This window comes from Sebastes fasciatus, chromosome 3 (assembly GCF_043250625.1).
Source record: "Sebastes fasciatus isolate fSebFas1 chromosome 3, fSebFas1.pri, whole genome shotgun sequence".
NCBI lineage: Eukaryota > Metazoa > Chordata > Actinopteri > Perciformes > Sebastidae > Sebastes > Sebastes fasciatus.
Window position 1 is genome coordinate 668,860 of NC_133797.1, and position 15,167 is coordinate 684,026.

Sequence of the window (15,167 nt, forward strand, 5' to 3'; positions counted from 1 at the left end):
CTCCTCCATGTCGCCCCTCCATCTTACTCCTCCATGTCGCTTCTCCATGTCAATCCGTCATTTCACTCCTTCATGTCACTCCTCCATGTCGCTCCTCCGTGTCACTCCTCCATGTCGATCCTCCATGTCACTCCTTAATGTCACTCCTCCATATCACTGCTCCATGTCGCTCCTCCATGTCGATTCTCTATGTCGATCCTCCATGTCACTCCTCCATGTCGCTCCTCTATGTTGCTCCTCCATCTAGATCCTACATGTCACTCCTCCATGTCACTCCTCAATGTCGATACTCTATGTCGCTCCTCCATGTCACTCATCTAGGTCTTCCATGTCACTCCTCCATGTCACTCCTCCACGTCACTCCTCCAAGTCACAATCCAAAATGTACCTCCTCCATGTCAAATCCTCTTTGTCCCTCCTTCATGTCACTCCTCCATGTCGATCCTCCATGTTAATCCTCCATGTTGCTCCTCCATGTCGATCCTCCATGTCGCTCCTCCATGTCACTCCTCCAAGTCACTCCTCCATGTCTTTCCTCAATGTCGCTCCTCCATGTTGCTTCTCAATGGCGCTCCTCCATGTCGATCCTCCGTGTCACGCCTCCATGTCGCTCCTCCATGTCATTCCTCCATGTCGATCTTCCATGTTGCTCATCCTTGCTCCCCCATGTCACTCCTCCATGTCGCTCCTCCATGTCACTTCTCCATGTCTGTCCTCTATGTCGCTCCTCCTCTTGGTCAAAGACAGCCCTAACTCTACGCGTTATCAAAGAGGAAAGTCTTTAACCTACTCTTAAATGTTGAGAGGGTGTCTGCCTCCCGGACTGAAACTGGGAGCTGGTTCCACAGAAGAGGAGCTTGATAGCTGAAGGCTCTGGCTCCCATTCTACTTTCGGAGACTCTAGGAACCTCAAGTAACCCTGCTGCATTCTGGGAGTGCAGTGGGGTTATAGGGTACTATGAGCTCTTTAAGATATGATGGGGCCTGACCGTTTAGCACTTTGTAGGTGAGGAGGACGATTTTAAATTCTATTCTTGATTTTACAGGGAGCCAGTGCAGAGAAGCTAATACAGGAGTAATATGATCTCTTTTTCTAGTTCTTTTCGGTACACGTGCTGCAGCATTCTGGATCAACTGGAGAGTCTTAAGAGACTTATTGGAGCAGCCTGATAATGAGTTGCAGTAATCTAGTCTAGAAGTAACAAATGCGAGGACTTATTTTTCTGCATCATTTTGAGACAGGATGTGCCTGATCTTCACATTGTTACCTAGATGAAAGATGGCAGTCCTTGAGGTTTGTTTTATGTGGGAGTTAAAGGACATATCCTGATCAAAAATAGCTCCCAGATTCTTTACGGTGTTGCTGGAGGCCAGGGCAATGCCATCTAGAGTAACTATATCATTAGATAATTTGTTTCGGAGGCGTTCAGGGCCAAGCAGAATAACTTCAGTTTTGTCTGAGTTTAACATCAGGAAATTGCAGGTCCTTAAGGCATGCTTGAAGTTTAGTTAACTGGTTTGTTTCGTCTGGCTTGATTGATAGATATAATTGGGTATCATCTGCATAACAGTGAGAGTTTATGGAGTGTTTTCTAATAACATTGCCTAAGGGAAGCATATATAAGGTGAATAGAATCGGTCCAAGTACAGAACCCTGTGGAACTCCGTGACTAACTTTGGCGTGCATGGAGGATTCATCGTTAACATGTACAAACTGAGATCGATCTGATAAACAGGACCAACTTAGTGCAGTTCCTTTAATGCCAATTAAATGTTCCAGTCTCTGTAATAGGATGTGATGGTCAATGGTGTCGAAAACAACAGAGACAAGTCCTTTGTCCGATGCCATTAGAAGGTAATTTGTAATTTTCACTAGTGCTGTCTCTGTGCTATGGTGCACTCTAAATCCTGACTGATAATCCTCGAATAAATTATTGTTCTGTAGAAAGTCACACAGCTGACTGGCAACTGCTTTCTCGAGTATTTTGGAGGTAAAGGGAAGGTTAGATATAGGTCTATAGTTGGCTAGGACCTCTGGATCAAAAGTGGGCTTTTTAAGAAGAGGTTTAATTACAGCTACTTTAAAGGACTGTGGTACATAGCCTGTTAGTAAAGACACATTGATCATATCCAGTAAAGAGGTGCTAACTAAGGGTAAAACTTCTTTAAGCAGTCTAGTTGGGATGGGGTCTAGGAGACAGGTAGATGATTTAGATAAAGAGATCAGTGAAGTCAGTTTGTGGAGGTCGATGGGAGAAAAGCAGTCTAAATATATATCAGGTTGTACAGCTATTTCTAAGGTTCCAAGTTTGAGGATAAATTGGTACCAGTTGACGGTAGGAGGTGATTAATTGAGTCTCTAATAGTTAGGATTTTATCATTAAAGAAACTCATGAAGTCACTACTACTGAGGGTTGTAGGAATACATGGCTCAATAGAGCTGTGGCTCTCTGTCAGCCTGGCTACAGTGCTGAACAGAAACCTGGGGTTGTTCTTATTTTTCTCTATTAATGATGAGTAATGGGCTGCTCTGGCATCACGGAGAGCCTTCCTATATGTTTTAAGACTATCTTGCCAGACTAAATGAGATTCTTCCTGTTTGGTGGAACGCCATATCCTTTCCAGTTTCCTTGATGCTTGCTTTAATTTGCGTGTTTGAGTGTTATACCATGGAGTTGACTTCCTTTGTTTTATTAACTTCTTTTTTAGAGGGGCAACAGAATCAAGTGTGACTCGCAGTGAGTCTGTAGCACTATCTACAAGATGATCAATTTGGGTAGGGCTAAAGTTAGCATACGAGCCCTCTGTTATATTGAGACATGGTATTGAATTTAATCCTGATGGAATCACTTCCTTAAATTTAGCTACAACAATATCAGATAGACATCTAGTGTACACACTTTTGTCTGATGGTGTATAGTCTAGTAATAAGAATTCAAAAGTTATTCAATAATGGTCTGATAAAAGAGAGGTCTGTGGAAAAACAATTAAATGTTCAATTTCAACGCCATATGACATAACAAGGTCGAGGGTGTGGTTAAAGCGGTGAGTGGGTTTATGCACGTTCTGCGAGAAACCAATTGAATCTAATAAAGAGATAAACGCAGTACTGAGGCTATCATTATCAACGTCCACATGAATATTAAAATCACCTACTATAATGACTTTATCTGTTTTCAGGACTAGGCTTGATAGAAACTCTGAGAATTCAGATAGAAATTCAGAATATGGGCCTGGAGCGCGGTACACTATAACAAAGAGAATTGTCTGTAGTGTTTTCCAGGTTGGGTGTGAAAGACTAAGAACAAGGCTCTCAAATGAGTTATAATTTAGTTTAGTTTTAGGGTTTATTAATAGGCTTGAGTCGAAGATGGCTGCAACTCCACCTCCTCGGCCGGTGTCTCGAGGAGTATTAATATGACTCGGGGGAGTGGATTCGTTTAGGCTGACATATTCTTCCTGACACAGCCAGGTTTCAGTAAGACAAACTTGTAAAAACAAGAAAACTAAAATAAGTGCTTTTTTGTGGATGTTAAACGAAAAAACGAAAAAAAAAGATTCAATTAAATACTGAATATTATATCTCAGGAACGGAGGGTCGTAGAGACTCAGAACCAACATCCAACTGGGTTTTTTTTTGGGACGCTGAACACGCCAGTCTTAGTCCCGACTCTTTACGACCTTCCGTTCCCAAGATATAGATACGGCCCCCCAATCACCATGGCAACCAGTGACAGACACGCACGCAGTGCGCGCACGTGTGTGTGTCAAATATAGAGATGAAGACGACATGACAAACATTATATATCAGTGTATACAGTAACAAGAGGAGCAAAATTCCCATTAGCCAATCACAGCAAATGTAGACATTTTCAAAACTATGTAAACATTATATATCAGTGAATAGGCCTACAGTGATGACCTCACTATAAACCTCAGACAGTCTGAATCTGCCCCCCCCCCCCCCCCTCCCAGCACCAGGCACACTGGTCAAAATTTCTTGCGAAATTTTCTACTTTCTTGCCTACTAGTAGTGAAGATATCTAACCTAAATACCTGTAAAATTGATCACAGGCTGAATACATTTTTAACCTGCAAAAATGTGTTTCATATCAGTGGTTTAACTCTAGCATAAAGCAGCTCTAGACTATGAAAGCCTCAAGTCTTCCTCTTTGCTCTATGTATGTGTAAACTGCACCATCACTGCAGGCTGCTCTCAGATGGAGCATGATGGAGTATGTTACTTGTCACTGATCTGCAGTGTTCAACATTAACCACCAGAGTGCAGGCTGCTCCCACAGATCTAATGAAATTGGTTTCCTCTCCTGTCATTTTAGGTCAATGCTGCACTGAGGCATTCATTGTCTAATTAGGTGAAAATATACCAATAATCATGGTAAATAACTGATTTATACTGTCATGTGTGTTACAGCACTGCAGATTTGTGATGTTCTGGTTTTTGAGCAAAATGGAAGAAAAACAGCAGATAAAACTAAACATTACATCATCTGACTGTATTTACACACCCTCATTAAACAGCACACACTCTCACTTTTCAGGTTAATGTGTGACCCAGTGTCGTCTTTATGGCTCCCTTTCACATGAGCAGACTGGGACTTAAACTTTGACCCCTAATAGTGTCCCTGCTGGGGGACGGTCCGTCTCTATGTTTTGGTCCAGTGGTTGCCATGGCGACCCGTTCTCGTGACAACTCTGTAACCTGATCCACCAGTCAGGTAGGGCAGGTAACCGTGACGATGTGAATGATTCAGGCAGCAGGTGTGTGTGGAGGCAGGGCCAAAAGACAAGAGAGAAGAGACGAGAGCAAAGTTTAAACGGAGAGACACTAATGAATGAGTCTGTGAGTTCAAAACAAAGAGGAAACCATGCTGGAGGAAGGAAAGGAGAAACGGGCCATCGAGGCCGAGGAGGACGAGGATGATGGGACGTTCACTAACATCTCTCTGGCAGACGACACAGGTAAAGCCTGAAGGGACTATTCAACTATTATTTCGGTTGTTTTCAAAGTTAACCCTTTTCTGCCCTTCTTTTTCTATATGCACAAAACAAACTGCAGTACCTGATTATCTGCAGCTGAGGAACCAGTCAAAGTATTATACAAACTTTTTTTCTTAACATGTTAGATGAGCTCTTTCTTTCTACATTTCTTTTTAAATTGTTTTAAAGGAACAGTGTGTAACAATTCTGGGGATCTATTGTCAGAAATGCAATATAATATTCACAACTATGTTTTCATTAGTGTATAATCACCTGAAACTAAGAATCGTTGTGTTTAAGTTAGCTTAGAATGAGTCCTTCATATCTCCATAGGGAGCGGGTCCTCTTCGAGTCCATGTTTCTACAGTCGCCCAGAACAGCCAAACCAAACACTTGCTCTAGAGAGGGCCTTCTGCGTTTTTACGTTTCCTGAAGGCCACCGTAGTTCTCACGCTTGTGAAACTGCGGTAACGTGAGCAGCAGAGTGCAATACTGTGGTACTGCCAGCCGCCGTCTGACTTCTGTTGCTCCTAAAGTAGTGTTATTATGGTAAAGATGGCCTCTGAGTGAGGCGAACGGCGTTACCATGGTTTTGCACTCGGCGGCTCACATTACCGCAGTCTTGCAAAGGGAGGAGTGAGCGGAGGGGTACTCAGTTGGTTGCAATCTGTAACCACACCACTAGATGCCGCCAAATCCTACAAACTGTCCCTTTAAATGTGCAATTCTATATTATGTGTTATTCTATGGAGAAACTGCAATTGACAGCCTTAGTCTTCAAAGATATATTGTAAATATGGAACATGCTTCAGGTGTAAAGTGACTATTTGTCTACACTGTCAAACTATCTAAACCTCAAACTTATCATTTCATTATATATTTATTTCTCTGTTGTGAGTGACGGTACACATGACAGACAGTTAAGGCAGTTTTTATAAGCATGTGACTGAACAAATGAGGCCAGCTTGTAGAACCAGAGTGGTGATGTTGGTGTGTTGTGCTGTAACAGCACTGAGGTGTGGCTCCTGCACAGCTGCAGGCCTTTCTTTTTGGTATTCACTGCATATCTATTAATAGGCAGAGTCATTTTCCTTCAACTAAATTAGATAACGAGGACAAAAACATTTGACTAAATGTTAAGAAGTCATGGGGAAAAATCCCATTTTGTTTTTTCCTTTTCTGCATTTTCAAGAGTCTGGGATCTGGTAGAACCACTGGAGACATTATTGGGCATGGCTGGGGGCACACAAAAAATAGAAAATTAGTTTTGCAAATGTTTGACAGGGCACACGTCATTTCATGTTTGAGTTCTGTGCATCATTCAAGAATCTAAATTAACCCTTCTTACACTTATGTTGGACATTCACCCCACTAATTAGGCCATCACTGGGCTTTGCTTAAAATGTTCAAATTAACAGCTGTTGAAATGTAAAATTATCTTTGAGATTAGCCATCAAAGTCCCTAGTCCATCTGAGCCAAACATTTGCCATGCAACTGCTGATCATTTTATCATCAGACATATGTAACTGTAACAGTTACAAGGCACACATCCAAAAGACGAGAGCCAAGGGTCTCCACCAGGAACAGCCTTCTACGACAACTAACCAAATCCAAAATGGATCAATGGTCATCACCTGGTGTCTCTGTGTTGTCAGTTAGTGTGGATAAAACAGATAAATGGCTGAGATTGTGTCTGGCAACTGTTGTCAAGTAAATGCAATAGAACGGGGGAGGGAGAATGTGACATCTAGTCGCTGAACGTTATCAATTGTACCTGTAATAATTCCTCTCTTCTTGTGCTACTGTTACATTAGCCTAAATTTGAGTATTTATCATTATTATCTCGTAGTGCGTTAACTTCTACCGGGGCCGCTGTTCATCAAAGGTTTGGCTAAATAGTGTCACTTTAAATAACCAATTGCCCAGGTTCTCTGCACTCCCTAAAATCTTGACTTGCAAGCTGATTGCTTATGTTTTCACTCATAGCTTTGTTATTGATGAATTGCGATAGTAATTTGTTAACGTAAATTTGTTTTAACGCCACTAATTTCGGATTAACGCAACTTTACGCAACTTGCCATTTTTAGGTTGTTGGAGTGAAAGCTGGAGTGAAGATACTGGCATCATATGAAACGAGAAAACCGTAGAAATCCATCGGTACCAACCATGTCATACTAGCTTGTCGCGAAGGAGGCTAAATAACGCTCCAAACTTGCACTAAATTTTGGCGAGGAGAAACAGTCATGGCCATTTTCAAAGGGGTCCCTTGACCTCTGACCTCCAGATATGTGAATGTAAATGGGTTCTATGGGTACCCACGAGTCTCCCCTTTACAGACATGCCCACTTTATGATAATCACATGCAGTTTGGGGCAAGTCATAGTCAAGTCAGCACACTGACACACTGACACACTGACAGCTGTTGTTGCCTGTTGGGCATGTTATGATTGGAGCATATTGTTTTATGCTAAATTCAGTACCTGTGAGGGTTTCTGGACAATATCTGTCATTGTTTTGTTTTGTTAATTGATTTCCAATAATACATATATACATACATTTGCATAAAGCAAGCATATTTGCCCACTCTCGATTAAATATTTTAATCAAATGACAGCCCTAATTTTGAAATGTTAGTGGTTGGGGGTATGGCAGTGTTGGCACTTTCAGCCAGTGATATCTCACAGAGTTCGGGAAACATACACCCACAGCAGATCGCACTCGGACGTCTCAAACAAACGGCGCTGATAAATGAGTGACACATTTAAAATATATTAAGCTGTAACACTGATTATCTTAAACATTGTAAATATTCACTAAACAAGCATAATTTGGCGGTGTTTTATTTGGACCTATTGTCTCCTAAGTACATGTATAAATTCATTAATGATTATGTGAGATGACAATAGAGATGGTGATAGAAAGATGGAGAGGGAGTAGACTGGTCATATAAAGGCTTGGCTGCAGCAGCAGTGTCCCAGGGTTTAGTTTGGCTAACAAGCAGCAGCATTATGGACTCCTCAGAGCGAGCAGAGACTGCAAGAATACTACACCCAGACATGTATTCATGTTCACACCAGCAGGCAGCCACTCCATGCATGCATACAGACAGACAGACGGGCGGACAGAGAGAGAGAGCTAGATGCAAACAAACACACACACAAAGGTCTGGGGATGACATTGCTGGTACAAACACACACAAAGGTCTGGGGATGACATTGCTGGTTAGGCTTTCATTGAGTCAGGACTGCACTAAGTGTGTATGTGTTGTGTCCGCGTGCAGTAGTTGCTCCCCCTGTCGGTCATTGTGGTCACGCACACACAGAGTGACGTCGCTATCATCATCACCACAGAAGCAGAACCTGTAGTGTGTTCACAGGGTCCCTCTCAGGCTCACTCCGCTAAACGGAGCACACATTCCTGCTGGAGGTGAGTTTAACGCCGTCATGAGCTGCTTGTTGGTTTGTGTGAGTAAGGTCGCTTAATCACAGGCAGCCTTTCCATTTGAAGCTAAAGCTAGTTAGCAGCAGTTAGCTTGTAACGGTAACAGTTTAGCAGCTCTCCGGCTGATGTCAGTTGGCACTTTATGAAATGGAAATGATCAGGGAGTCGTTTCTAAATATGAGACCAACTAGATGTCGTTTTGGTTGCTTCCGGTGAGACACTTAGCTCGCGTTTGGTGTTGAAGTAGTTACTCCGTTGGCGTAGCTAGCCACACCGCTAGCGGTCCGCTAGTTAGCTTCCAGAGCTAATATGGACGCGCCCATTATCGGACACATATATTGCCATATATCGTTGTCTCCACATGGACCAACCCACTGGGTCATGCTAACAGTTAGAAAGGCTGCAGACAGCCTCCACATGGACCAACCCACTGGGTCATGCTAACAGTTAGCTAGACGGGACAACCTAATGGCATATTTAGTAAAGATGCCTCCATGTTTTCTGACTATTTAAGGAGTCGGCCCAATCCCCGTTTACGGACATCGCACAGCTGTGTGCAGCCGAGCTAATGAAGGAGCAGCAGTCCACCATCGAGATGGAAGACGTCCCATCTATTGACGTGAAGACAATGATGAGCAGAGACGGGCCAGAATCAAAGCTCCGTTAGCTGGCTTTTAATAGCTCGGCTTTAATAGCTGTCTTTTAGTAGCTGGGCTTTAATAGCTGGGCTTTACTAGCCCGCTAACAGTGTGGCTGTCAGTAGACTTGTGGCTCTGTGACTTGACGTTGATTTGTCACGACTGTAATTTGGCGTCAGTCGCTCGTTTCTTTGTGGCTGTAGTAGCCAACACTGGAGATTGTTGTAAAGTAAAGACGCGTTTGGCTCCAAACAATCATGTCAATGGCACTTTAGCGGGTCAACTGTAGGCAGCATCACCACATCATGTCACCCCTCGGCCCTGGCTGTCTCCTGGCTGTCTCCTGGCTGTCTCCCTGGGTGCGGTGTCAGCTCCCATCATCCTTAGCGTGGAGGGAGAACATGCCTCATCTTCATCACTTAGCTGGGAAGGCCTTATGGACAGTAACATAGCAGGAATCCTGTTTAGCAACATGTAGCATGTTTGCATAGCAAACCCAAGCAGGGCGGTAGGGGTGTAAACCACACGTTTCATCAAGATACGATACTATAGAAGGATTCTTTGGACAACGATAGGATACTTGCCGATATCACAAAGTCTGCTATGATACAATTTCGATTTGATTCAATTCAGAGGCCTGTGATCGATATGAGACATATCATATGAGCATTTAATACAATCAGTTGCATTTATATCAACTCACAAAATGCAACTAAAATATGATTTGACAATTCTATTACTGAGCTCTTCCAGACACTTAAATGAAAAACAAATCTATTCTTTTTAACAAAAAGAATAAATATAAAGTGGGAATTTCATAATAAAGGTGTATCTTAAAGATGATATGTATCAATGTTTTCATGTGCATCGATGATATTGGATCATTAATCATTGAAAAAATATATGGATATGGATCCAGATCGATGTGTTACATCCCTACTAGGCAATACCGTTTAGTGATTATATTCACAAGTGAATACTGATGTAGTTTCCATTATGTCCTTCACATATTGAGTCCAGGATTCCCCCTGTGTTTTTACAGCGGTGGGCCACCTTGCATGAAACAAAGACCACCTCTGCTAACATAAAACAATACACTTTTATGAAACAACAAAAAGGGGCTATTTCATACAACAAATGCCATGTTTAATGTGTGTGTGTGTGTTTAGGCCATCATCTACTACCTTAAATAATCACAAGACAAGATGTGTCAGGATCTGGGTGGTTTGCCACCTCGACTAAGCAGTTTACAGGGAAAACCCTGAATCCCCAGTGATTGGTATTATTTATACGAAGAGAGAAGTGGATAATGTCAGGAATCTCTGCCTGCTTTTGAAATATTCATCATTTTAAGACCTCCTGTTATCAGTAGTATGACTGCTTCATTGAGCTCACAGTGTCTGTTCTTGGTCTTTCACAGTCGACAGTGGATCTGCAGCCCTGTATACTAAACAGGAGAACGAGCTTTTCATCATGAACTGCGATATAGATGGTACGTCTGCTCACATGCAACTTTGCAAAACACTTAATGTCCTATCATGTATTAATAATGAGATAATGTGTTGTGAGTACATGTAAATAGCATCAGCGTTTGTGTCTGTTGCAGGAGACATGGAGAACCAGGTGGAGATGGAGGAGAAGACGAGGTTAATAAATCAAGTTTTGGAACTTCAGCATACGCTGGAAGGTAACATTCACACACAACTTTATATCTGTATTTAAGTCCTTGTCTTGCTCTCAAATCAAACCAAATAAATAAGACCCCAAACTTGCTCTCTCCTCACCACCAAATCATCTCTGTTTTAAAGTTTTAAAACACGGGATGCTGCTCCCTGTGCTGCTGCTCTTTCCTCTGTGTTGTTCCTCGTCTCAGCCGTTCTGCTGTCTTCATATCGTCCTGTGCTAATGCACTCGCTCTACGTCTCCTACACTCTCCCTCCGTCTCTTTTCCACATTCACTAACACCATGCACATGAGCTCAAGTTTTTTTGTCCAGTGGAGGGATTTTTTTTCAAGTACAAGTGGTGATGGTTGGGAAAAAATGTCCACGATAGCTTAAAAACTGAACCTTTTTTAATCTTAACAGTGTTGAACAACAGACAGAAGCAGATTTTGTGGATGCTCCTCCTCATACTGTAACCATGCATGTCCCTTTTTCCTGTGCCATGTCTTTCCTTGCAAACAAATATAATTGTTCCCATTCAATGTTTCTCCCCAAAACACAGTGTGTATCCTTGAGGTGTAGTAAACATGTTAATAGAATTTTTTTCTTAACAAAACATGTACAAATAATAAATAAAGTAAGGCTGTCAATCGATTAAAATATTTAATTGTGATTAATTGCACATTTTTTATCTGTTCAAAATGTACCTTAAAGGGAGATTTGTCAAGTATTTAATCCTCCTATCAAAATGAGTGGACAAATATGCTGCTTTATGCAAATGTATGTATATATTTATTATTTGAAATCAATTAACAACAAGAAACAATGACAGATATTGTCCAGAAACCCTCACAGGTAACATGGCAAACTGCAGCCCAACAGGCAACAACAGCTGTCAGTGTGTCAGTGTGCTGACTTGACTGACTTGCCCCAAACTGCATGTGATTATCATAAAGTGGGCAGGTCTGTAAAGGGCAGACTCGTGGGTATCCATAGAACCCATTTATCTGGAGGTCAGAGGTCAAGGGACCCCTTTTGAAAATGGCGAAATTTAGCGTAACTTTGGAGCGTTATTTAGCTTTAAAACTGACCCACTACAACCTAAAAATTGCAAGTTGCGTGAATGTATTACAGAAATTAGTGGCGTTAAAACAAATTTGCGTTAACTTTGACAGCTCTAGTATAAAGCCATTTTTTAAATTGACATTATGTACATCAAGGGCTGGGCGAAAATGGAGATTTTTTTGTATTTTTATTTATTTATTTGTTTTCCCAAGCTTGGGGACAATTCACGATTTTAAAATATTTTTGTTCCTTCAAAATGCAGGAACACATTGACACATCGTGTTTTAGGACTTAATTTGACAGTTGAGCAAGAATAATATAATACCACCTGCAAGGCTGTCATTCTAATGCATATTGAAAAACTACATGTTACCCCGCACAGCTGTGGACTGTCAGTACTAAGTACTTCAACTAAATAGACTACTGACATCTGATTTAATAATTAGTTTCAACAGAGCAGAAAGGTCTAAACACTGATTCATCTGACTGCTGCTTGTGTTTCATGACATCAGCCTGATGATCAGTATGTCCTTAGCTACCCAGCAGGAATGGATAGACTGAATACAGCTAAAACTACACACTAGTGTTCCGTTGACCAAAGCGGCTACACCACTCCAGATAATACCTTGATAACAAACAAACTAGTGTACGGAGTCTGATTTGCATTCTGCCCCTGTCGTAGATGCGATGAAATTTGAACATTTCACACATTGTGCAAAAACAAAAATTCAGAACTGTAGATTATTATAGGATTAGCGGATAGCACTGGATTTATTAGTCGGTGATGAATTCTGTGTCTTAACTTCCCGTTCTTTATCTTTGTTGCAGACCTGTCAGCGCGTGTCGACGCAGTCAAGGAGGAGAACCTGAAGCTGAAGTCTGAGAACCAAGTCCTCGGTCAGTACATCGAGAACCTCATGTCCGCCTCCAGCGTCTTCCAGACCACCGACACCAAGAGCAAACGGAAGTGAGGTACCCTTAGAAAAAAGAACCCAAAGTCCCAGGCCAGCAGCTGGGAGAGGAAACCCACCATTGAGACGTGGAGAGGGGGTTGTTTTCTCAGCAGACCCTGGCGTTTTCTGTAACCGTTCACTTACTTACCAGAGTCAAAACTAACGATTAATAATCATAAACCGACTTTGTCACCTGTCCTGCTGACTCAGAAATAGATCAACTAAATGTTAGGCTACATCCACACTAATACGTTTTAAAACACATAACTTTTGCTACGTTTATGCCTAGCATCCACACTACTCCGGCGTTTTCGAGCCCCTAAAACAGGGACGTTTGAAAACGCTGCTGAAGCTGTTTTAGTTTGAACACTCCGGGGTTGCGTTTTAGTCTTGAAAAGTCTTTGAAAATGATGACGCAGACACCCACGTTCGCTTCTTGATTGGGTCTTATCAGTCACGACATGTCCTTCCCTGATTCGTCACGCCCCATCACGTGAACCTTTTCCGGAAGAAAACAAACATCAGCTTCCACCACCAGTGGTTCATTTCAACATTGAAGACGAGATACAAGCGTTGCTGATCTTGTTGTCTATGCTAGCAGCTAAAAAATCCGGCATTTTATAATGCTACTACTGCCTACATGTGCAGGAGGCAAGCTATTATTCGAGCGCTTTGTGAAAATTCCCGTATCCAGCACCGCTTCTGGTTTAGACCGGCATGGCGCATGCCCAGTGTATGCGTTTTCAGGCGTGGTAGTATGGACGGAGATTAATTCTGAAACGGCCCTAAAATGCTCGTCTGGATGGAGATTGTTTTCATTTTACAACTGCGTTTAATAACAAACCGGTATTAGCGTGGATGCTGCCTTAGTCTGACCCAGGTCTATTGTGCAGCAGCTTCCTCTCCACACTACAGACGAGGTAGACCTCACCCTTTAATCACAAACATAAAAATGGAACCAGACTATGTATAAGAAGTGGTTAAGGGTCATTTGTAACTTGAGTTTCTTCTTTATGCTCTCTTTCAAAGTCGTATCTGTAAAGTCATTCTTGGCTCCGCTTTACCTGCTTGGTCTTCTGTTTGAGGACAATTCTGATTGTCTGTTGTTCCCCCAACTTTCTCACAGTGTTCCTGTCTCAAACTGACCTGTGAGTGGGTGAAAATAAACCACAAATATTACAAATACTGCTTTACTATGAAGCTCATTTCAACACTGGTTTATTATTTCTTTTTGTAAAGTATTTTCTACGTCAGCTGGATCTGAGTTTTTCGGTAGGCCTTGGATGTCATTATGTCTATAAGAAGCATGACTGTATTCCTCCAATTTAAAAGCTGGCAAACTGAACAGTATTACTGAGAATGAACAATGTATTTGGATCGCATGTATGAGTTCTTTTAGTTTGAAAGTTTAGTATATCTAATGAAATGTCATTAAATCAATAACCGCTAAATTACATTGTATAAAGCTACTGAGGACTTTTTAACAATAGGTGGATACATAAAGGTACCATTGAGAGCTCAACAAAAATGCAAGTAAAAGCACAGCGAAACTAGAAGTTGTGTAAACTCTATAAAAGTGTAGGTCTTAACTAACATCAGTGATGTTTTTATTGCAATTTTTAAATCACAATGATGCCAGATTTTTGTTCTGTACTTGAAAGTATTTGTAACCTTTTCAGTTTATCATGTCATTAAGGCGTGTTGTGGCCCAGACTGTAATGTAAACCCTACATTCTTACACTTTGTGTCCTTTCTTATCCTGTAACGTCCACGGGGGGAGGGGAAGGGGGAGGGGAAGTGAACAGGCCAGATAGATGAGACGGGGAGATGAGGAGGGAAGAGAGGGATGCTTTATCCTTTAACTGCAAGCAGTAAAGAGGCCGTGAGTGCTATTGATCCACTCAGCCAGGCCTGGAATACATCACCTGCTAGAGGAGGGGTTGGACTGGAAAATGCGCTGATGTCCTCAGTGTACAGCAGAGTGGAGGGTGTGTCCTCCAAGACTACTGCTGTCTCAGATTAAAAAAAAGACAAAAAGGAATGAGGGTGGAAGGAGATGAAAAGTCATGTAATCTGAACAAATTTATATTCTCTTTCGATAATATCTGGAAAGCATTAATTCATGTGTAAACATCAAGTGACTGTGGTGCTGATTGAAAGGGGAGGAATTGCTAATTTCACGGAAGGCTATGAACACTGTATATGCTGTAATTTATTAAGGTTATTTTGATATTTTTAACAGTTGTACAGTCATTAATTTCTGTCTGGCATGCTGAATATGCCCAACCTACACACACCCTGGTACTGACTGTCTTGTGTGTAGACACCCCGCACCTTTGCCTTTAAACCGTTTTTGTTTTAATAAAAACCTAAGATCACTCCTTTCTCTGGCTCTTTTGTCACCTACA

At 41.8% G+C, this 15,167-nt stretch overlaps 1 protein-coding gene across 2 annotated transcripts; it reads left to right on the forward strand.

Annotated features, from left to right (window-relative positions):
• The first annotated feature begins 4,802 nt into the window (after positions 1–4,802).
• Positions 4,803–15,137, forward strand: scoca (short coiled-coil protein a). Of its 2 annotated transcripts, none has more exons than XM_074627656.1 (4): positions 4,803–4,980; positions 10,499–10,570; positions 10,685–10,765; positions 12,635–15,137. In XM_074627656.1, exons 1-4 carry the CDS (start codon positions 4,887–4,889, stop codon positions 12,775–12,777), a joined length of 390 nt encoding a protein of 129 aa, XP_074483757.1. In that variant the 5' UTR covers positions 4,803–4,886; the 3' UTR covers positions 12,778–15,137. The 2 variants fall into 2 exon arrangements, with proteins under 2 accessions (XP_074483757.1, XP_074483765.1); XM_074627664.1 differs by lacking the exon at positions 4,803–4,980 and adding an exon at positions 8,280–8,425.
• The last annotated feature ends 30 nt before the right edge of the window (positions 15,138–15,167 follow it).

What these genes read in the sequence shown, in the direction of transcription:
- scoca (XM_074627656.1), top strand. Translation starts at nt 4,887, where the DNA reads ATGCTGGAGGAAGGAAAGGAGAAACGGGCCATCGAGGCCGAGGAGGAC. An exon ending in CTCTCTGGCAGACGACACAG is followed by an intron (nt 4,981 to 10,498) that starts GTAAAGCCTGAA and finishes GGTCTTTCACAG; the next exon opens with TCGACAGTGGATCTGCAGCC. An exon ending in ACTTCAGCATACGCTGGAAG is followed by an intron (nt 10,766 to 12,634) that starts GTAACATTCACA and finishes TCTTTGTTGCAG; the next exon opens with ACCTGTCAGCGCGTGTCGAC.